The 20,741-nt window shown below is 53.9% G+C and overlaps 5 protein-coding genes across 5 annotated transcripts; 2 read left to right on the top strand and 3 right to left on the bottom strand.

The window, feature by feature from the left end:
* Positions 1-510: 510 nt before the first annotated feature.
* Positions 511-2,531, bottom strand: RHO25_005491 (uncharacterized protein; the record flags this gene model as incomplete). Its single annotated transcript, XM_023596394.2, has 2 exons — positions 511-1,725; positions 1,788-2,531. The coding sequence occupies 2 exons, from the start codon at positions 2,529-2,531 to the stop codon at positions 511-513; spliced, it is 1,959 nt and encodes a 652-aa protein (XP_023457031.1).
* Positions 2,532-4,801: 2,270 nt separating this feature from the next.
* Positions 4,802-5,740, top strand: RHO25_005492 (uncharacterized protein; the record flags this gene model as incomplete). The annotated part of the gene is made up of 1 exon (XM_065602651.1): positions 4,802-5,740. The coding sequence occupies one exon, from the start codon at positions 4,802-4,804 to the stop codon at positions 5,738-5,740; it is 939 nt and encodes a 312-aa protein (XP_065458723.1).
* A 271-nt stretch (positions 5,741-6,011) lies between these two features.
* Positions 6,012-7,272, bottom strand: RHO25_005493 (uncharacterized protein; the record flags this gene model as incomplete). The annotated part of the gene is made up of 2 exons (XM_023596395.2): positions 6,012-6,713; positions 6,769-7,272. The coding sequence occupies 2 exons, from the start codon at positions 7,270-7,272 to the stop codon at positions 6,012-6,014; spliced, it is 1,206 nt and encodes a 401-aa protein (XP_023456908.1).
* A 1,411-nt stretch (positions 7,273-8,683) lies between these two features.
* RHO25_005494 (uncharacterized protein) lies at positions 8,684-11,192 on the top strand (the record flags this gene model as incomplete). Its single annotated transcript, XM_023596396.2, has 4 exons — positions 8,684-8,803; positions 8,863-9,282; positions 9,330-9,688; positions 9,743-11,192. The coding sequence occupies 4 exons, from the start codon at positions 8,684-8,686 to the stop codon at positions 11,190-11,192; spliced, it is 2,349 nt and encodes a 782-aa protein (XP_023456907.2).
* A 728-nt stretch (positions 11,193-11,920) lies between these two features.
* On the bottom strand, positions 11,921-18,467 carry GLT1 (glutamate synthase [NADH]; the record flags this gene model as incomplete). The annotated part of the gene is made up of 3 exons (XM_023596397.2): positions 11,921-13,248; positions 13,323-18,179; positions 18,236-18,467. The coding sequence occupies 3 exons, from the start codon at positions 18,465-18,467 to the stop codon at positions 11,921-11,923; spliced, it is 6,417 nt and encodes a 2,138-aa protein (XP_023457028.2).
* Positions 18,468-20,741: the final 2,274 nt, after the last annotated feature.

Genomic DNA, 20,741 nt, shown 5'->3' on the forward strand with positions numbered 1-20,741 from the left:
GATGCATACCGTGACGAACGTGATGAATTGAGAAGAGGCAAGTTCGATGATAGCAGTGACTCCGCAAATTATTCCCAGCTGAGTACTGCGCAGCAGCAAAGACGATGGCTCACAGTTGTGCTGTTCAGGTGAAGCAAGGCGGTCACAAAAGCATACTGAAAGTCACAATGATGGAGATCGTTCAGGTCAATCGCGAAAGGAAAGGAAAATGAAACGGAACAAGATACTTCTGTTGAACTTCTTTTTCATTGCTAGCTTCAGCTCAATGATCTCTTCTCTATCAATCATTCACTGCAGCAGCTACATTACAGTCAAGGAAAAGCACCCCAATGAAGAGGGCGCAGCTTTTTTCCATGTCATCCCAAGTCATGAGTCCCATGTCATCATGCTCTAAAAACCCTGTATGAACGCCATGCCATGCAAGTTTCAAGTGGTATCATATCGAATCAGAAGAGGAAATGCTCTCAACAACAACAGTCAAGCCATGTTGCGTGTGTGGTGATGATGCATTTAGTCGACCTCCTCGACGGTTGGGCCGTCATCGCCGCCGGCACCGCCAGCGCCGCCTGGGCCGCCAGCACCTGGAAAGCCGGCACCACCTGGCATACCGCCTGGCATGCCACCCTCGCCACCAGCGCCGTAGAGCTTCATCATGATTGGGTTGGCGACAGACTCAAGGTCCTTCTGCGAGCTCTCGTATTCGTCCTTGGTGGCGGTCTGGTTGTCGTCGAGCCAAGAGACAGTCTCGTCGATCTTGGCCTTGAGAGTCTCCTTGTCGGAAGCCTCGAGCTTCTCCTCGGTCTTTGGATCGCTGAGGGTGGTGCGGAGCGAGTAAGCGTAAGACTCAAGAGCGTTCTTGGCCTGGATGCGAGCCGCCTCAGCCTCATCTTCCTCCTTGTACTTCTCAGCCTCGGCCAACATGCGCTCGATTTCCTCCTTGGACAGACGACCCTTGTCGTTGGTAATGACAATCTTGTTGGTCTTGCCAGTACCCTTTTCGAGGGCGGAGACGTTCATGATACCGTTGGCATCAACGTCGAAGGTGACCTCGATTTGTGGGACACCACGTGGAGCAGGTGGAATGCCGGTAAGCTCGAACTTGCCGAGCAAGTTGTTGTCCTTGGTGCGGGCACGCTCACCCTCGAAGACCTGGATCAACACACCAGGCTGGTTGTCGGAGAAGGTAGAGAAGACCTCGGACTTCTTGGTTGGGATGGTGGTGTTGCGCTTGATCAGAGGAGTCATGACACCACCGGCAGTCTCGATACCGAGAGACAGCGGAGCGACATCGAGCAAGAGGATCTCGTTGGTCGACTTGCTGGAGGTGTCACCGGAGAGAATGGCAGCCTGAACGGCGGCACCGTAGGCGACAGCCTCGTCTGGGTTGATGGAGCGGTTTGGCTCCTTGCCGTTGAAGAAGTCGGAGACCATCTTCTGGATCTTGGGGATACGGGTGGAACCACCGACAAGGACAATCTCGTGGACGGAAGACTTGTCGATCTTTGCATCTCTGAGCGTACGCTCGACTGGCTCCATGGTGGAACGGAACAGGTCTTGGCACAGCTCCTCGAAACGAGCACGAGTGATGGAGGTGTAGAAGTCGATACCCTCGTAGAGGGAGTCGATCTCGATGGAGGTCTGAGCGGAGGAAGAGAGGGTGCGCTTGGCACGCTCGCAAGCAGTTCGTAGACGGCGGAGGGCACGAGCGTTGGCGGTAAGATCCTTCTGTAAAATTGTTAGGGAACGTCCTCGGGATAATAACGATGGCAGAGATTGCTTTGACTTACCTTATGCTTGCGTTTGAACTCATTGACAAAATGGTTAACTAGACGGTTGTCAAAGTCCTCACCACCCAAGTGTGTGTCACCGGCAGTGGACTTGACCTCAAAGATACCCTCCTCAATGGTGAGAAGAGAGACATCGAAGGTACCACCACCCAAGTCGAAGATGAGAACGTTGCGCTCGCCCTCAGTCTTCTTGTCGAGACCGTAGGCGATGGCGGCAGCAGTTGGCTCGTTGATGATACGGAGCACGTTCAAGCCAGCAATGAGACCAGCATCCTTGGTTGCTTGTCTCTGCGAGTCGTTGAAGTATGCTGGGACAGTGACGACAGCGTTGTTGACGGTGCCACCGAGGTATGACTCTGCGGTCTCACGCATCTTGGTGAGGACCATGGATGAGATCTCTTCTGGGGAGAATGTCTTCTCTTCGCCCTTGAACTCGACCTGGATGACAGGCTTGCCGGCCTTGTCGATGACCTTGAAGGGGAAGTGCTTCATGTCTGCCTGCACCTCTGGGTCGTTGAACTTGCGGCCGATTAATCGCTTGGCGTCGAAGACTGTGTTGACTGGGTTCATGGCGACTTGGTTCTTTGCGGAGTCACCGATGAGACGCTCGGTGTCTGTGAAGGCGACGAACGAGGGTGTTGTGCGGTTACCCTGGTCGTTGGCGATGATTTCGATGCGGTCATCTCTGAAGATACCGACGCACGAGTACGTGGTACCCAAATCGATACCGATGGCTGGTGCCATTGTGTCTGCGTGTGTCGAATGCGAATGTGGGTGTTCGGGTTGGTGATGGGAGTTAGAAGAAAGTGTGTGAAGTGCGCAGAAAGACTCGTGGAAGAGGTGAGAGTCGAATTTGTGTGATGTTGTGTGGGTGAAAGGTTGACTGCGGCGAAGATGATTCTTGTACCTGCTGCAGCTGCTGCGGGTGGGCCAAATTTTTGAGAATGTTCGACGAGCTTCCACCTGCTTCTCCTAGCCACCAGTCGCCTCTAGCACCCTCCAGACACCGCCAAAATTGACGAGACGCCACGCGACCGGTCGAGCAGTCTGACTGAATTGATTAGAGCTCCATCGAATTGATCACAGGCAGCCAGAGGCATCGCTTCTGCCGCGTCTTCACTTCTTCTCCAGAATCTATGGAATGTTCTCAGGACCGGTTATGAGATCATCGCGCTAAACCTAATTAGTTCGCGGGGCACAACCTGAGGCATTTCAAGAAAAAGTCAGACAGCACATCGCCATGGAGACCCATACAAATCTATCACCGCCGACAGAACGCCGAACAATGCTGCTCTTCCAAGTCGACACTTGCTGAAGCAGCTGTATGGCATTCATGACTGCAGTGGAAGTGATGGCCACCTGGCAACGACGTCACCAATTCCCGCGTCACCCCATCGCTCGGGCCAAAGTGGGTACGCCATCACTTTTTGGTTCCAGACATCACAGCAGGGAATCGTGAGAGGTTCCAGAGAACTCTACGACGCGCCAGAATACGTGTCGCTCTGGCCGATACATTCAGCTGATCGTGTAGGATCCTTCTGTGAGTGTGCAATGCTTCTGGCTGCTGTTCTGCAACGTATTGTCCCGATCCTCAACGCAAGTAGCACTAGCACACTGAACTCATTCGAGATAGGCCGGATTTCAGAGCATTACTGGAGTCTTGAGAAGCAGACCGGTCTAGTGGTTCTATGTATGTCTGGCCGGAACAAGTATGTATCTCAAATTGCGGCCCAGGCGAAGCAAAACCAGAGCCGGGGATCTCCTATGCTCGATTCAAGTACGGCCCTCCACTGGCAACACTCCTTCTTCACCTCTTGCGGTTGCCACAAGTGCAAAGTAGAATCATCAGAACCCATTTCGCGGGCGAGTGTGGCACCTTCCATTCCGTTTCCCTCTCCTTCCTGCATCACACTCTCAATCCAAACGCCCTCGCTCTCCTCTTCTGACTCTCATATTTCTCACTCAGCCTCGCTTTCTCCCTTCTCATCTGCTCATTTTCCTGCCTGAGCACCAAATTTTCCGTCCTTAACTGGTCTCTCTCTTGCCTCACTCTTCGGGTCTCTCCTCTCTGCCTGGAAAGCTCGTCCTCCCCATTGAGTACGCTACGGCGAAGTCGTACAAGCTCAGCATTGAGAGTCGGAATCTGGGATTTCAAGTCAGCAACAAGGAGGAAGTCTGAATAAGGAGTGATGCGCCTCACGTCTGTGCCATAATACTGACGACACCACTCATCGACGGATATTGCACGCTGCTGTCCGTGGTGGCGATGGCGCGGCGGCATGATGTTTTCGATCGTTCTTCTGGGGCACTGTTGCAGTGATGGGAACAGATATCCTATGCTGGCTACGGCTTTCTTATGGCCTTGAAGAATCGTAACGCAATCGAACAGCAAGCGAACTCGAGATCTGGTGCATTGTTTCGGTCTCAGACTGCAACATGTCTTCACTTTCTAAACAAAAGACAGAAGCTACGGCTCAACAGTCGGACTCACCTCGAGCGTTCTCTTCTGTTCCAACAGCGCCCTCATGATGAGCAGCGCCACAACGAAATTTCGGACGGCCTCTGGACCGGCTTCATGGTACTCGAGTGACTGTTTTTGAACCTCGTGTTGCACGAACCGATTCCTGCAAATGACTTCCGCGACGCTTTCGTACCAAGATTGACGACAGAGCAAGGTTGCTGCATATCATGGCAAGCTGGACTCTTGCGCAAGCGATACTGAAATTGCTTAGCGTTTGTTGGTTTGCGAAAAGCACAGCCGCTTCCACTCAAAAGAAAACTGGAGGCCGCCCAGGTGAGAAAACAATGTTGGCGAAAAACGCAGGACGCCAGCGGCTTTCGAGTGGTGCCTGAATCCTTCGAAGCACATTTCACATTTGCATACTTCGAGTCTATTGCTTCCAAGCACCCCGCCAACGTCACAACTTCAGTTCTTGCACGAGCTCCGAGGAATGGACTCAGTAGACCCATTACATCCTCTATGATCGCGTAAGTCGACAAGACTTCTCCCTTTCATGGCATCAGAAGCCCACACCGAGGAGACACGTGATCCATCACCCTCCCCATTCCTCTTCCTCTCCGCAGAACTCCGCCTCCAAATCTACCACCACCTAGTAATCGAAGACCACCCTTTCCTCATCGGCCGCTGTCAAGAGCAAACCAAAAAGAAATATCGTAAACAGCGCTCAACCCTCAAAGCAGCAAGTCCACGAGACCTGCTCTGCTCCCGACGTTTAAAACATCCTTTACCAATGCGTGACGACAGCAAGGATTACCGACCAGTACAACCACCCATTACACGAGTCTCCCGCCTCATCCGCAAAGAATCCCTCCCAATCTTCTACGCCGAAAACGAATTCTGGCTCATCCACAATGAATTCTCCCCAAGGAAAGAAACAGATCCATTATTCTTGGATATCAACAGTCCATACTATAAAGCTCAAGGCTCACTGTATCCTCCTGCCTTCGACCCTTCCTCTCCTTGGCCTCCTTCACTAGACAGCCCACCAAGCACTCAACCAACAACATCTTCCTCATCATCCTCCACCCCACCACAAACTCAACCCTACAGAGCCTTCTCCCACTGGCTCTTCCAAACGCCTCCCTCCCTCATAAATCAAATCCAATCCCTCTCCCTCTGCGGCTACGGCCTCGACTGGCCGAATCGATATATGATTTCACTTAATCTCAAAAATCGGCAAGTTCTGGAAGTCAAGCAGTATACAACCTACGGTGATGAGACGTGGTTTGGAGTAAGACCGGAATTTCGAGGGGAGGTTCAAGAGGTTTTGGATGAAGAGCAGAAAAAAGGGAAAGATGCATTTGGGACTCTGGAAGTGTTATTAAGGAGATTAGATTGGATGTTTGAAATTATGGAGTGGCAGGAAGATGGTATTCCTGAAGGGTATGAGGAGGATAGACCATTGGGGGAGGGGTGGGAGTTTGAGTGGTAGGTCGATGGGGAGATGAAGAAAGAAGTGAGGGTATGTGGTGTAGACGAAGAGGAGTTGATGGATAGTCTGGAGGCTGGATTGGGTCGAAGGATCGATCGAACTGGTCAATTCTTCATCTGCTAACACATCACTCATCTCCTGTAGAACTATCTGCACTGCAACTCAATTACTCAAAGACAGATGGTATACCCCAAGCGGCTTATACATACGCCTCCCAACGCCACGCTCTTTATCCAATCAACACACAACACAGGACACAAATATCTGGCATCTACACCCCCAAATCCGAATTCGTCCTCGAAGCCCTCTCCGTCTCCACCGTAACACTCACATCCCTCCTAATAATCGGATCCTCATCACTCTCAAATATCCCACTCGGCGGCCTCTTCGCATTCTTCCCTTTACTCGTATCATGAAAAGCCCCGACCCGATAATCCCCACTCTTAGGCCCCATTTGATAATTCCCATTTTCCTGATCCTGTCGACTCCGTGAAGCGAAACTCCTCTGTCCGCTTCGCGAAGCGTTACTCCTCTGTTGTCTCGACGAGCCTCCCGAACCACTTTCGGGTCCTGTGCGATTGATAGAGCGTACGAGGCTGCCTAAATTGTATCCTCCACCAAGACCTCTCTTTTCTGAAGATGGATCGTATCCGAGCTCTTTATTGTATCCTCGCACGAAGGTTTTGATTGTGGGGATTGTGGTTGCAATTAAGCTGTAGCCTAGACAGACTTGTTGCCAGACGAGGACGTCTGCGATTGCGAGACCGGGGTCGTCGGAGTCGACGTATTTGTCTATCCAGACTCCGTGGAGGGCAGCGAAGACGGCGCATATGAGGCGGAAGCCAAAGGCGAAGACAACGGTGGTTTTGATTCTGCGCTTCATTTGGAGGGGCCAGACGAGGCAGATGGCCAGGCCGACGTAGATGCATTCGAGGACGGCGTCGAAGCTGATGACGAGTTCCCAGCGGAGGAGCTATCGTTGCATCAGCATATGTCAATGGGAGCGCCTTGCGTCGCGAGTGTCTCACCTTGTGCACGCATCGCGTTGGACCGTAGAGAATGCGGTTCGGACCACATTCAACACTGATCCCCAACGCGCTTCCCACTCCCCATGCCACTGTCAAAGCGACAGCCACCTGACAGGCCATCCACGCAGCACTGTGATCCCGCGATAACAGCCTCTTCAAGAACACCACCACGCCCAACTTGCTCAGCGTCATGGACACAATGAACAGAATCTCACTCGCCAGAACGGAGCGACCCAGCGTTTGCGCATAGCTTTCCGTCAGCAACGTGCTGCTCCGTCCCACGCCTCGATTCAACCCGACGAAGATTGCGATGTATTGCGCGACAGCCACGAGTGTTGATAGTCCGATGAGGTAGTCATCTTTCCCGAGGGCATGCGCCTTGATCTGGAATCGCGTAGCCAAAGTGATGACGGTGAACATCAACGACAGGATCGCAGCGACCCATACCACGCCTGCGCGGTCCGTGTCTGTGACGGGCGAAAAGGTGTACGTTGTCGCTGCCATCGCGTCCTCCTCTCTGTTCTCTCCTCCGGACGTCTTCGGCTTTCCGCTATTCGTGCTGCGTCACTCGTTCCTTTACGCCGATGGCTCGTGGTATGCTCCTACTTCACATCATGTGAAGGCTATCATCGGTGCTCCAGTGTACAGAAGTGAGAGAATAGAAACAGTAAGGAAGTCATGCGTGATCAGCAAGAAACCTACAGAAGATCTCCGTCGAGCTGCAGCAATAGTCGCAATACCTCAACGGCCGCGCCGCACAAGCACGAGCTGAGAGCTGAGAGCGCAGAAGAGCGGGCCTGCCCAGACACAGAAAGAGGGCAAGTCCCGCAGGCAGGCCTAGACGGTCGCACTACCACCGGCAGACCCGAATGGAGCAGCAGCACCATGTTTTGTGGCGCACTCGGCTGCCAGCGTATGGGGACGGGAGTTGTCAAATAGAGTGGTTATGACCGAGCGCGGCCGCGGCGACGAGAAAGTGTTCCCATGTCGTCTGCAGAGTGCTGCTGTGAAGATTCGGGGTGATGCTGGGAGGAGTCTGCGCAAGTGCAAACGGATGGGCGAATGGGAGAGAGCGAGTCGACGTGTGCAGGACGGAGCGGAGCTCTCAGAGAGGATGTCGAGGAACACGGCGGAGAAGAGCGTGGATTCGATGTTTTGGCAGTGTCGAATCCAATAGTTAGCGAAATTGCGATGGCGGAGATTCTGCGGACGTCGTGGATTTGGACGTGTTGCTAGCTGGAAACTGCCTAGTTTGATCTTTGGACGTCGTTCCTGACCTACCACGCACGATCATCGACTGCCACGTCGAGTCAGGAAGTGCATTTCTTCGTCAACAAGCCTTTGCCTTTGTCGGCACGGCCTGCGCGAGTGTCGGATATGCACGCTGCGAGTCGTCAGGAACACCATCCACAGCCTGGGGATCCCAGTCTCAATTGCAAGAACTATGCGTCGGCTTGAGAAGACCTCACTCTTCGGATACAGAAGTGAAGAACACAAGCTCTTCGACTGCAGACTAACTCAATGCCTCTCACTTTGAAGGATGCAGCCCGAAATGATCAGCTTCAATCACTTCTCGTGTCAAGAACAACCACCCAGCCAACCATGTGATCGGCGTCCTTCCGTGACGCCACGCATTCATACCTAACGCTCGACATGAGTCGTCGGCGCACTGCAACTGCTGCCAGATCGAAGAAGCAGACATGTAATCGGTGTGCTCATGCTGCGGAGGGGCCACAAAAAGACATCATTGATGTGAAAGGTAGGTCTTTGCTTGAGGCGTCCACACTACATACTAGTAGTAGATCATGGCTTGCTGTGTTGTGCATCTGCTTATGTGAGGTTTGATTGCTACTCTCTCACTTCAATCTCCGCGTCCTTCTTCCGGATTTGAGTCTATGGACTCTTGGACCTCGAGATGAGGTTTCGAGATGGCTTCTCTGTCTTGCTCATGTGGGCTGTGGCTCTCACACGCGTGCAGGTCACTGGGCAGACACTGGTAGACGATACTGCTGTGAGCGGGTTGTCGACGTGTGTGGTACGTGTTGAACCTGCGGCATCAAGGAACGCGTGACGCGCTGACCAGAGATTTAACAGCTGCAATGCACAAGCACAGTCTTCAATGCCTACAATTGCCAACCTTCGCAGCCATGTTTCTGCGAGAATATGGAGGTACAGAACGCCATGATGGAGTGTCTGAAAGTCAACGATTGCCCATTCTCGGACCAATTAGCCTCCTCCAGATTTCGAGCATACCGATGCGCTACTCCGACACGCGATAGAACTCAGCTGTTATCCATTGTCGCCTATGTCTTGTTCGCAGTCACTACCATTTTCACCATTGCGAGGCTGGTGGCACGACTTGCTGGAGCAGGCTTTGGATGGGATGACTTTATGGCAGTCGCGAGCTATGCACCATTGATCGGCTTCTTCGTGGCAGGATATTTCACGTTACAGAATGGCATGGGCAAAGAGATCTGGACATTAAGCCTCAGTGATATCGTGGACTTTACCAAGGTAGGCAGGAATAGAGTGGAGATACATGGACAAGCTGACAGGAATAGTGGTTCTACATTGCCAGCGTCCTATACGTGCTTGTGATCTTCAGCACCAAGATATCGCTTGTCCTCTTCTATCTCCGGACATGGCCAACTGCTGGAGGTCTGCGGAAACTTTGGTGGACATCCTTGGGCTTGCTGGGCGCTGCCTTGATCAGCTTCGAGGTCTCGGTCATCGCTCAGTGTCGTCCCATAGCATCGCAATGGAACTCTTTGCAGGATCCGGATCTGCTGAGTCAATGCGTGGACAGACAGATCTTACTCTGGGCTCTAGCAGGTGTAGACATTGGGTTCAATGTGCTCGTCCTGCTTTTGCCTATCAGAAGTATAATCAGGATGAAGACAACCCCCCGGAATACGATCGGGTGAGCCAAATGATGTTCAATACAGCTGTGAGAAGCTTACTAACGCGTTGACAGGATTCTGTTTGTCTATCTGGTTGGCCTTGCAGTCACGGCAATTAGCATTGTCAGAATATTTCACGTCCGTGACTTTGAATCGACCTTCAATACAACCTACAGCTACAGCTTCCTGGGCTTGTACAGCGGTGTTGAAGTATACCTGAGCCAAATATGTTGCTGCGCCCCCGGCATTGTCGGTCTGGCCACACGACTATCTACATCCAGTTTCAGCTCTCTCGGCTCCAAGAAGTCCTCTCGAGACAGTATCAGAATCAGTGCCCCTCTTCAGGCTGCCGAAAGACACGATTTCGCGACTATCAATACACCACGAGAAGCACCTTCCGATCTGGAAAAGGCCAAGTACTCTGGCGATGGCGATTACATGTTCGACGATGAAGACGGTGCTCCACCGCCCGTGATCCAGAGATCATCACACAACTCGCACGCCCTCGCTGCCAAAACGTCCTTCGAACCCATTATCGAAAGAGTCTCCAACTCCCGATCCCAACGTCCCATGACCTACCGCAGCTCCGCCACAACCGCAACACGAAATTATCGCGACTCCGGCACCGATGCCCGCACTCCAGATATCCTCTATCAAGACCACCAAAACCAACTCCGCCTCGAGATCCACGACCCACCGGACGAGCCCATCAAAGCCAAACTCCAATACGTCGACAAAGCCTCCGGCGTCCACGACCTCGAACTGCATGGCCGTCCACGCTCTCAACAACAAGGTTCATTTCTCACTCGCCCGAGCACAGCAATCCTCGCCAATTCCGCTCCAATTCGCCCAAACACCGCTCCTTCCCCCGGAAGCGAAGAATTCACTACCACAACAACGTCCTCAGACTACGACGACAACTCCACAACCTCAAGCCGCAGCATCTCCACAATTGACTCTCCTGCAACAACGACCGCCCCACCTCCAGCCTCATTCTTCTCACAACCTGCAACAAACACGACTAAGCCCTCAAACTCAACACCTACCACCTCGACACTCTCCCCCCGCCTCAGTGCCCTCCTCCAACAATCCAATAACCTCCTCAACAGACAACCTTCCCTCACAGCCATGGGCCCAACAACAAATCCCACAAAGAGACCCGAGTCCTCATCCTCAGCACGACCATCCCTCACCGCAATGGGACCAACTAAAAGACCCGAATCCTCATCTTCAGCCGCAACAGCTACAGCTCCCGCTCCCACGATATCGGGATCAAAAAGAAACAGCAACAATACAACCACAACCTCCAACATAAATACAAATACCAATCTGACTGCTGCTTCTCGTCCTGGAAACGGCATCCAAGAAGAAGACCGCACCGTCTCCGAAGAAGAGAAACTAGCAGATTTGGCGAATGCGCATAAAATTCTGACGGAAGAGGGTGGGATGTCAGGGAGTGGAGGTGGAGTACCCGTCGGGAATAGCAATGGGTCGAATCATACACTTTCGACGATTGATGGGTAGATAACGCACGAGATGGTGGTGGGAGGAGGTGAAGATCAGTGTGAAGCAGCAGAAATAAATCTATAATGACAGGACTTTTGACGAAAGAAGGAGAACGAGGGCGAGAACTTGGCTTCAAGATGGATCCAGATGGTTTTTACTTCATGCTGCGGCTTTGCTGAAGAAGAAGGCGCCAGGCAAGCCAAGGCGGAATTTCTGTTTCAATCACACACATCACGACCGATCACGAACGTGTATTATAGTTTTTAGTTCAAGCGACGCAAAGGCGCTCAGCTCATATTGGTGCAAATATATATGTTCATGCAGGGCAAAATCAAGTCCCTTCTCGATCCCAAACGCAGAATCAAAAAATCATAGATATGTGCAAAAGCATATAAGAAGTCAAATACAAAACCCATTCCCATCCCCATTTCGCATCGATTTCATATTTCCTCTTTTCTTTCTTGTCAAATCGTGAAAATCGTGAATAAGTTCCCCCCTTCCGTTCGATGTCGTAGCGAGATTCCATCATCGTACACACACGTGCTCTCGGATTAATGCATAGGGCATCTATGGCGGATGTCCGCCCCATGATGCCAAAGCCCATGCCAATTTTCCTCTATGATTTCTCGTAACGCTTTCAAAAGGGTATCTGTAGGGGCGGAGTAAGACCTGAAAACCGCTCCGTATGTGCGGGAAAATCGACAATGCTGAAAAGTAAACTTGTATCAGTCTGCTGTACTGCTGATTTATGCGGCAGCAGTGATGAGCTCCTTTGGTGCGTCCTGTTGCTTGGAGAGGAGCTCGTATGGTGGTCGCTTGACGATACCACCAGTGACTGGAAGCATGGTGCCAACACCAGTGAGGTAAGAGTCGACGTCGCGTGCGCACATGCGGCCCTCGTTGATGCCCCAGACGATGAGAGATTGACCACGTCGGCAATCACCAGCGGCAAAGACACCATCAATGTTGGTGGTGTAGTGTCCTGGAGGGGTCTTGATGTTCTTGCGGCCGTCGAGCTCGATCTGGCCCTCGAAGACCTTGTCTTCTGGGGACAAGAAACCCATGGAGATGAGGATGAGCTCAGCTGGGAAGAACTCCTCGCTGCCCGGGATCTCCTTCATGTCCCAACCACCGCTGGAGTTCTTGGTCCACTCCAGACGCTTGATGTTGACACCCTTGACGTTTCCGCTACCGTCATCGACGAAGTCCTTGGACATGATGCAGAACTCACGTGGGTCACGGCCCATGTGGGTCTTGACCTCGGTGTGACCGTAGTCGACACGGTAGATACGGGGCCATTGTGGCCATGGGTTATCGTTGGCACGTTGGGCTGGTGGCTGTGGCAGAAGCTCAAAGTTGATGACCGACTTGGCACCGTGACGGACGGAGGTACCAATGCAGTCGTTACCAGTGTCACCACCTCCGATGACAATGACGTTCTTGCCCTTGGCCGAAATGTAGGCGTCGTCGGCAAGCTCAGAGTCGAGGAGCGACTTGGTGTTCTTGTGCAAGAATTGCATGGCAAAGTGTATGCCGTTGAGGTCGCGGCCTGGAATCTTGAGGTCACGAGCAAGAGTCGAGCCAGTGGCCATGACCACGGCGTCGTTCTCCTTGCGCAGAGAGCCCATAGTGACGTCGCCCTCGCCAACGAAGATACCAGTTTTGAACTCAATACCCTCAGCAGCCATGAAGTCGACACGGCGCTGGACAACGTTCTTGTCGAGCTTCATATTAGGGATACCGTACATGAGCAGACCACCGACGCGGTCAGAGCGCTCATAGACGGTGACCGAGTGACCGGCCTTGTTGAGTTGATCGGCGCAAGCAAGACCGGCTGGACCAGATCCAATGATGGCAACCTTCTTGCCGGTGCGGATCTTTGGTGGTGTTGGCACCATCCAGCCCATCTCGAAACCACGATCGATGATGGCGCACTCGACGGACTTGATGCCAACTGGGTCCTCGTTGATGCCGAGAACGCAAGCACCCTCGCAAGGAGCTGGGCAGACACGACCTGTGAACTCTGGGAAGTTGTTGGTCATGAGCAGCCTGTTCAAGGCGTCCTTCCATTGACCTGCGCACAATGTCAGTACAAGATTTTCTCGCCTGCGCGCCTTGCACGGTCAATAATAAAGGGAAGCAACATACCTTGGAACACCAATTCATTCCACTTTGGAATAATGTTGGAGATTGGGCAACCAGTGTCAGACTGGCAGAATGGCACACCACAGTCCATGCATCGGGCAGTCTGGTACTTGAGCTCATCCTCGTTGAGACGGCTGCTGAGCTCAGCCCAATCGCGAGTCCTCGTCTTTGCAGGTCGGTACTTCTCTGCACGGCGTTGGTACTTCATGAAGCCCTTGGTCTTGTCGAGAACGAGCGATCGCTTCTTCTCGCGGGCGGCGTCAGACACACTCTCCTCGAGATCGCCAAGGCTGGCCTTCTTCTTCTCAGCGGCGTGTTCGTGCTCACGGGAGGTCTCGTGGAGGTTGCGCACGGCATTGCCTGGGAGAATTGGCAGAGGGTACTCTGCTTTTGCGGCAGCAGCCTTCTTCTGTGCCTCCTCTTCCATAACACGCTTGTAGTCGGTTGGGAGGACCTTGACAAAGTGTGGCAGAGCACGGTTGAAGTCGAGCAGGATACGGGCAGCCAGCTCGGAGCCAGTGTAGTGGTGGTGATCCTCAATGAGACCGCGCAGGAAGGCAATCTCATGTGGGTCCTCGAGACCAGAGAGCTCAACCATCTCCTGGTTGACCTTACCCTCGAAGTCCTTGTGCAGGTCGAGAACGTAGGCAATACCTCCGGACATACCAGCAGCAAAGTTGCGACCAGTGCTGCCGAGAACGACAATGCGACCACCAGTCATGTACTCGCAACCGTGATCACCAACACCCTCGACGACGGCAGTGACACCAGAGTTGCGGACAGCGAAACGCTCAGCAGCAACACCGCGGAAGAAGCAAGTACCGGCAGTGGCACCGTACAAGCAAACGTTACCGATGATGACGTTCTCTTCCGCCTTGAAGACCGACGTGCGGGATGGGTACACGATCAGGCGACCACCAGACAGACCCTTTCCGACATAGTCGTTGGAGTCTCCCTCGAGCTCGAGTGTCACACCTGGTGCAAGGTAAGCACCAAAAGACTGACCAGCCGAGCCACGGATGTTGACGTGGATCGTGTCGTTTGGCAGACCCTTCTCGCCGTAGCGCTTGCTGATCTGGTAAGACAGAGTTGCGCCAAGTGCACGATCAGTGTTGACAATGTCGCACTCAATGCGGCATGGCAGACCCTTCTCGAGAGCCAGCTCGGACTCGGAGATGAGCTTGTTGTCCAAGCGAGTGTGAAGCTTGTGGTCCTGCTTGCGGACGTTGTAGGTAGCAACACCAGATCGCAAGGTGTGGGCTGGAGTCAAGATCAAGCTGAGATCGATGTTCTCAGTCTTTGCATTGCGAAGGTCCTCGCGAACCTTGAGCATCTCTGTGTGGCCGACCATCTCGTTGACCGTGCGGAATCCAAGTTTGGCCATGACTGCACGCAATTCGTTCGAGACGTAGTAGAAAAAGTTGATCACATGCTCGGGCGTACCCTTGAATTTCTTCCTGAGCTCAGGATCCTGAGTGGCGATACCGACCGGGCAGGTGTTCAAGTGGCATTTTCTCATCATAATGCAGCCCATGGCGATAAGAGGAGTTGTAGCGAAGCCAAACTCCTCAGCACCGAGCAAACAGGCGAGTGCGACATCACGGCCAGTACGGAGTTGACCATCAGTCTGCACAATGACACGACCACGAAGGTCGTTGAGGACCAAGGTCTGGTGAGTCTCGGCGAGACCCAACTCCCATGGCAGACCGGCATACTTGATACCAGTCCATCGTGAGGCTCCGGTACCTCCGTCGTGTCCAGAAATCAGAATGTGGTCAGCCTTGGCCTTGGCGACACCAGACGCCACGATACCGACACCAGTCTCGGAGACAAGCTTGACAGAAACTCGTGATCGAGGATTGGAGCACTTCAAGTCATAGATCAACTGCTTCAAATCCTCGATGGAGTAAATGTCGTGGTGAGGTGGAGGAGAGATGAGACCGACACCTGGAGTGGAGTGACGAGTCTTGGCGATGGGGCCCGAGACCTTGTGTCCAGGAAGCTCACCACCTTCACCAGGCTTGGCTCCTTGAGCCATCTTGATTTGAAGCTCATCAGCATCGGCAAGGTAGTTGCTGGTGACACCGAAACGTCCAGAAGCAATCTGCTTGATGGCAGATCTCATGGTGTCGCCGTTCTCCATTGGCAAACTTCGCTCTGGGTCTTCACCACCTTCACCGGTGTTGGACTTGCCGCCAAGTCTGTTCATGGCGACAGCGAGGGTGGAGTGAGACTCCATGGAGATGGAACCGTACGACATGGCACCAGTGACGAAGCGGCGCACAATCTCAGTCCATGGTTCGACCTGCTCGATTGGGATGGGAGTAGTAGCCTCGAAGTCGAAGTCGAGCAGTCCACGAAGTGTGCAGTTCTTGATCTGCTCGTACTCCGATCGGGAGTATGCCTCGTAGGACTTGTCGTTCTTGTTGCGGACAGCATCCTGGATGTTCGCGATCGAGACTGGGTCGTTGACGTGTGGCTCACCACCGTCACGCCAGTGGTACTCTCCGGTCTCAGCAAGACCTGGAATCTCGCGAATGTCACGGGATGGGTAACCCTTCTCGTGAAGAGCGAAGGCGTCCTGAGCAATGAGCTCGAAAGTCATACCCTTGATACGAGTGGCAGTTCCAGTGAAGCAGCGGTCGACGACAGAGTCATCGATACCAAGAGCCTCGAAAATCTGTGCGCCCTTGTAGGACTGGAGGGTCGAGATACCCATCTTGGACATGACCTTCAGGATACCACCGTCGCAAGAGTGCTTGTAGTTGTCAATGAGCTTCTCTGGGCTAATCTTCTTGCGAATCAGACCCTCGCGATCAAGCTTCAGAATGCACTCAATGGCGAGGTATGGGCAGACCGCGTCAGCGCCATAACCAACGAGGACACACATGTGGTGCACCTCACGAGCCTCAGCAGTCTCGACAACGAGCGCAGCCTGAGCACGCCATCGGTTGCGGACCAAGTGGTGGTGGACCATACCGGTGGCGAGAAGTGCAGACACAGGAACGCGGTCGGTAGAAGTCTTGCGGTCAGAGAGAACAATGATCTTGTCACCGTTCTCGATGGCCTCGCCTGCAGCCTCGCAGATGCGGTCGAGAGCTTCGTAGTAACCAGCAATGCCCTCCTTCTTGGGGAAGGTGATGTCGATGGTGGCCACGCTCCAGTCTGGGTGCACAGACGGGATCTGGTTGAGTGCGTTGAACTCCTCAACCGAGAGCATTGGCGATGGAAGGTAGAGTCGGTGGCACTGCTCCTTGTTGATTTCGAGCAAGTTGCCTTGTGGACCAACGTAGGAGCCCAACGACATGACGACCGCCTCACGAATTGGATCGATAGGTGGGTTCGTGACCTGCGCGAACAGCTGACGGAAGTATTCGTAGAGCAGACGTGGCTGCTGTGCCAAGCATGCCAAAGGTGCGTCGTTACCCATGGATCCAAGAGCTTCCTTGGAGTCTGCAGCCATGGGAGCAAGAAGAAGAGACACTTGCTCCAAAGAGTAGCCAAATGCTTTCAGTCTTGGGTCATCATTGACTGTGGTGTCTGTGAGCTTGAAGGACAGGTCTGTGCCGTTGTCCAACAGCTTCTTGTAGATGTCTGGCAGAACAAGCAGCTGTGCGTCGAGCCAAGATCTGAAGTCCTGGCGAGATGACACAGTCTCCTTGAGCTCAGCATCGTCGATGATTCTGCCTGCCTGCGTATCGACCAAAAGCATGCGTCCTGGCTGCAGTCTGCCCTTTTGGACGACGGTAGATGGATCAATGGTGATGGTGCCAACTTCAGATGCGCAAATGATGCGATCATCATCGAGAACGTAGTATCTGCAAGGACGCAGACCATTTCGGTCAAGGTTGGCACCGCAGTAGCGGCCATCCGAGAATGTGAAGAGGGCTGGACCGTCCCAAGGCTCCATCATGCATGCTGCCCACTCGTAGAAGGCTTGCTTCGCACCATCAATGGTCTCGTTGCCCTGCCATGCCTCGGGCACCATCAGCATCACGGCTTCTGGCAGAGAGAGGACGCCGTTGATCGTAAGCAGCTCGAGAACGTTGTCAAAAGCAGCAGAATCAGAGCCGCCATCCTCGATAATTGGGTAGAGCGATTCCAGATCATCGCCGAACCACTCGGACTTGAGCACACCCTCGCGAGCACGCATCCAGTTCTTGTTGCCTCGAAGCGTGTTGATTTCTCCGTTGTGTGCTGCCCATCGGAGTGGCTGGGCTCTGTCCCAAGATGGGAATGTGTTGGTCGAGAATCGAGAGTGCACCAATGCAAAGTGACCCTCGTAATCGACGTTGACCAGATCATGGTAGTAGTCGTAGACCTGAACTGGCGAAAGCTGTCCCTTGTAGACAATGTTCTTGTTGCTCAGAGAGCAAATGTAGAACCAGTTGTGCAGACCAATAATGTGGGTTGCACGCTTTCGGAGCACGTACAGCTGTCTCTCGAACACCTGCTCGTCGTACTTCTCGTTGAAGTCGGCTGGAACTTCCTTCCCTGTGCCGTAGACTGACTTGGAGACAACGAAAGGCTGCAGAATGATCGGCTCTCGCGAGCTGGCTGCTGGGCCGAGGAGTGTGCTGTCCTTTGGCACCTCTCGCCACCCAAGCACCCGCAGGTCGAGTTGGTCTGCAATGTCTTCGAATTGTGCGAGCGTCTCCTTCAATGCCTCCTCTTCAGGCTTGAAGAAAACGTTGCCCACGGCGTATTTGCCAAGCTCTGGTAGCTGGAAACCCTGCTCTCGCTCAAAGTTTTTGACGAAAAACTTGTGTGGGATGGAAGTCATGACGCCAGCGCCATCACCGTCTCGTGCATCTGAACCCACCGCACCTCGATGGGTCATGTTGCAGAGCAGGTTGCGTGCTGCCACTCGTTAGCCTATTGTCGCCACATGCTATTTCTTCGATCTCAATGCTCACCATCTGTGACGATTTTGTGGCTCGGCTTGCCCTTGATGTGGGCAGCGAAACCGACACCGCAAGCATCCTTCTCAAGCTCTGGGTCGTAAAGACCCTGCTTCAATGGCAGCGCACCAGCCCATGACTTATTCTCGGGCGTGTTCTGGTAAGGATAGACATTGACGGGCTCTTCTTCAATCTCGTGGTCGTCGGCTGGTGGCTTTACATCGTCGGCGAAGGAGACTCGACCCATTCTATCGGCGTAATGCCGAATGGTTCGAGGATGGGGTTGGTGTCGCTCGTTGCGGATCGGCAGTGTACAGAGCTCGCGTCTGCTATCGGGTGGTGTGAAGTGTGAGGGCGTGTGTGCAGCGCTATTTGGTGGGAAGAGGAGTTAGTGCTGAATGAGAAGGTATGTAGAGAACGCCACCACTCGTGACAATAATGGCCAGATGGGTGAATGTGCTTTCTTTCACGTTGACGGGAGTCCGGGCAGAAGCGGAGGGGAGCAGGTGGAATTTCAGCAGCGGAAGCGGTCGAGATGCGGGATCGGCCAGGGTAGGTGCAGAAAGTAAAGCTCGCGCTGGAGGCAGGTAGAGCCAAGTCGTGGTGCAGCGGTTCTTGGTGAAACGGGATCTGCGGAGAGATGATGTCGACGACTGTGTTGCTCTGCACTCGGCGGCTTTCGGTTTGGGGAAAGAAGAAAGCAGCAGAGTTTCGCTGATTCGCGACCGATAAGGTATCGAGCGATGCGCAGCCGGAATGTAGCCTTTCGTGGGGGAGCAAGGCAGATCGCGAGTCGCAGACGGGTGCACGTGGCAAAGCAATAACACTTTCCGGGCTCGTGGCAAGGCGCGCAGACAGGCAATGGACGACCAACGATGGCGGAGGGAGGCAGGCAGCAGTCCTCGCGGCGTTTCAAGTGACTTACCCGTCAGAAGTGCGGTGAGGGAGCGGCAGCAGGGTGTGCGGTGCGAGTACAGTGTGCCGGAGAGGGAGGAGAGGGAGCGGTAACGAGAGAAAGACAGTGATTGCGCGCGGGCACCGTGGCTTTTCTCTACAACCAAGCCGTTGTGCAGTGGGGATCGAGTGAAATGCGCCTAACTGCAATTATACCGTCTCCACCTCCTCCAAGCAGCCGCTGTCGCTGCTGCTCAGGGCAACGCCTGCTGGCCGCTGGACAGCAAATGCTTGCTCGGCTCGGACGGTGGCTGCTGTGCTGCTGGCCGACTAACTACTGCGCTGCGCTGGGTGCAGCGAGAAGCCGTCTGCTCAACGAATATGACCACGCTACGCCTCTCTCAATGGATGACACTCACATCCCACCTCGGCCATCTACCGAACTCCCAATTTCTCCAGACGGCCTCCCTGACTCGCCCTCTTCATCTTGACCACTGCCACCCGCGTGCTTGGGTCGCCGTCGCATGGTGTGCTGCGCTGCGTGCACATCATTTCCGCGACGTGAGAGGCGACGTGGAGACTGCTGACCGACTCCACGTAGGCTCGGCCATACAGACAGCTCTGGAAAATAATTGTCCTGTGCTACCCTGGCCTTCCCCAGCCTGGCCAGCGACGAGCTAGCATTTAGCCTCGCAGCTTCAACCTGCATGCCACGGCCTTAGTGGTCCTCGCCCACACCCTCCCAAGTCGCCTCTGCACGCTTGACGGCCACCTTCGCGCCTGTCGCAGCGCAGGCCCGAGTTCTCATTTGCCAACTGAATCTCGCTGCGAGCACAATGACTTCAGCGGGTGCAAGTGCCGTGAGATTGCCTTGCATATCGCGCCGCGAGCGCTGAGCTTCTCTCGCCCTAGCTTATTCCCTCCCATGCCCATTGGCCGGAAATGCCCCCTCGCCTTTTTCCGTGGAGTAATTCGCACCTGTCACTCGGACCTGGCCACCTTATCGCTGCCACATGAAAGGCTCGATATAGGAAATGCTTGAACATAAACCACATGCGACCTGCATATGGATCTGCTCCCACCACAATTCTGCACACACCCCCCTTTCGCCGCATCACCGCAAGTCATCATGACGGCGGGGACCTCTCCCAATGTATTGACACACATAAATGCATCATGTCTCGTACTTTCGACGCCAGCGAGGGCCGATCATCTTCCCTGGTCGTCCATCCGTCGAGCTGACAGCAACGGCAAAATGCTCGGCGGGAACTGCTGGTTCGAGTGAACGCGGAGATCGGGAGGATACGGAACAGCAACGCGAGCCAGACAGAGACCACGATTCGCGACCGCAGGAAAATTTGCCCCTCCGCCCGATGTCGGACACATGTCAAATACACTCTAGTCGCAAGTCGTTTCGTACAATTATGCAGGATGGAGGCCACGGGAAGCAGAAATGGGCGAGGTGCGACGAACCGACCTACAGGAGCTTGCCTTTCACATGAGAGCGCCGCCCAGGGTCGATCGTCGAGACTAGTCGACCAGCTCGCGAAATCCCGACGTACTGCCTACACCTGACTTTCTTTCACTCGAGTGACAGGTGGGGAGATCAGCTGGCTCTGCAGAACAC

Source organism: Cercospora beticola, chromosome 3 (genome assembly GCF_033473495.1).
Source record: "Cercospora beticola chromosome 3, complete sequence".
Taxonomy (NCBI): Eukaryota; Fungi; Ascomycota; class Dothideomycetes; order Mycosphaerellales; family Mycosphaerellaceae; genus Cercospora; species Cercospora beticola.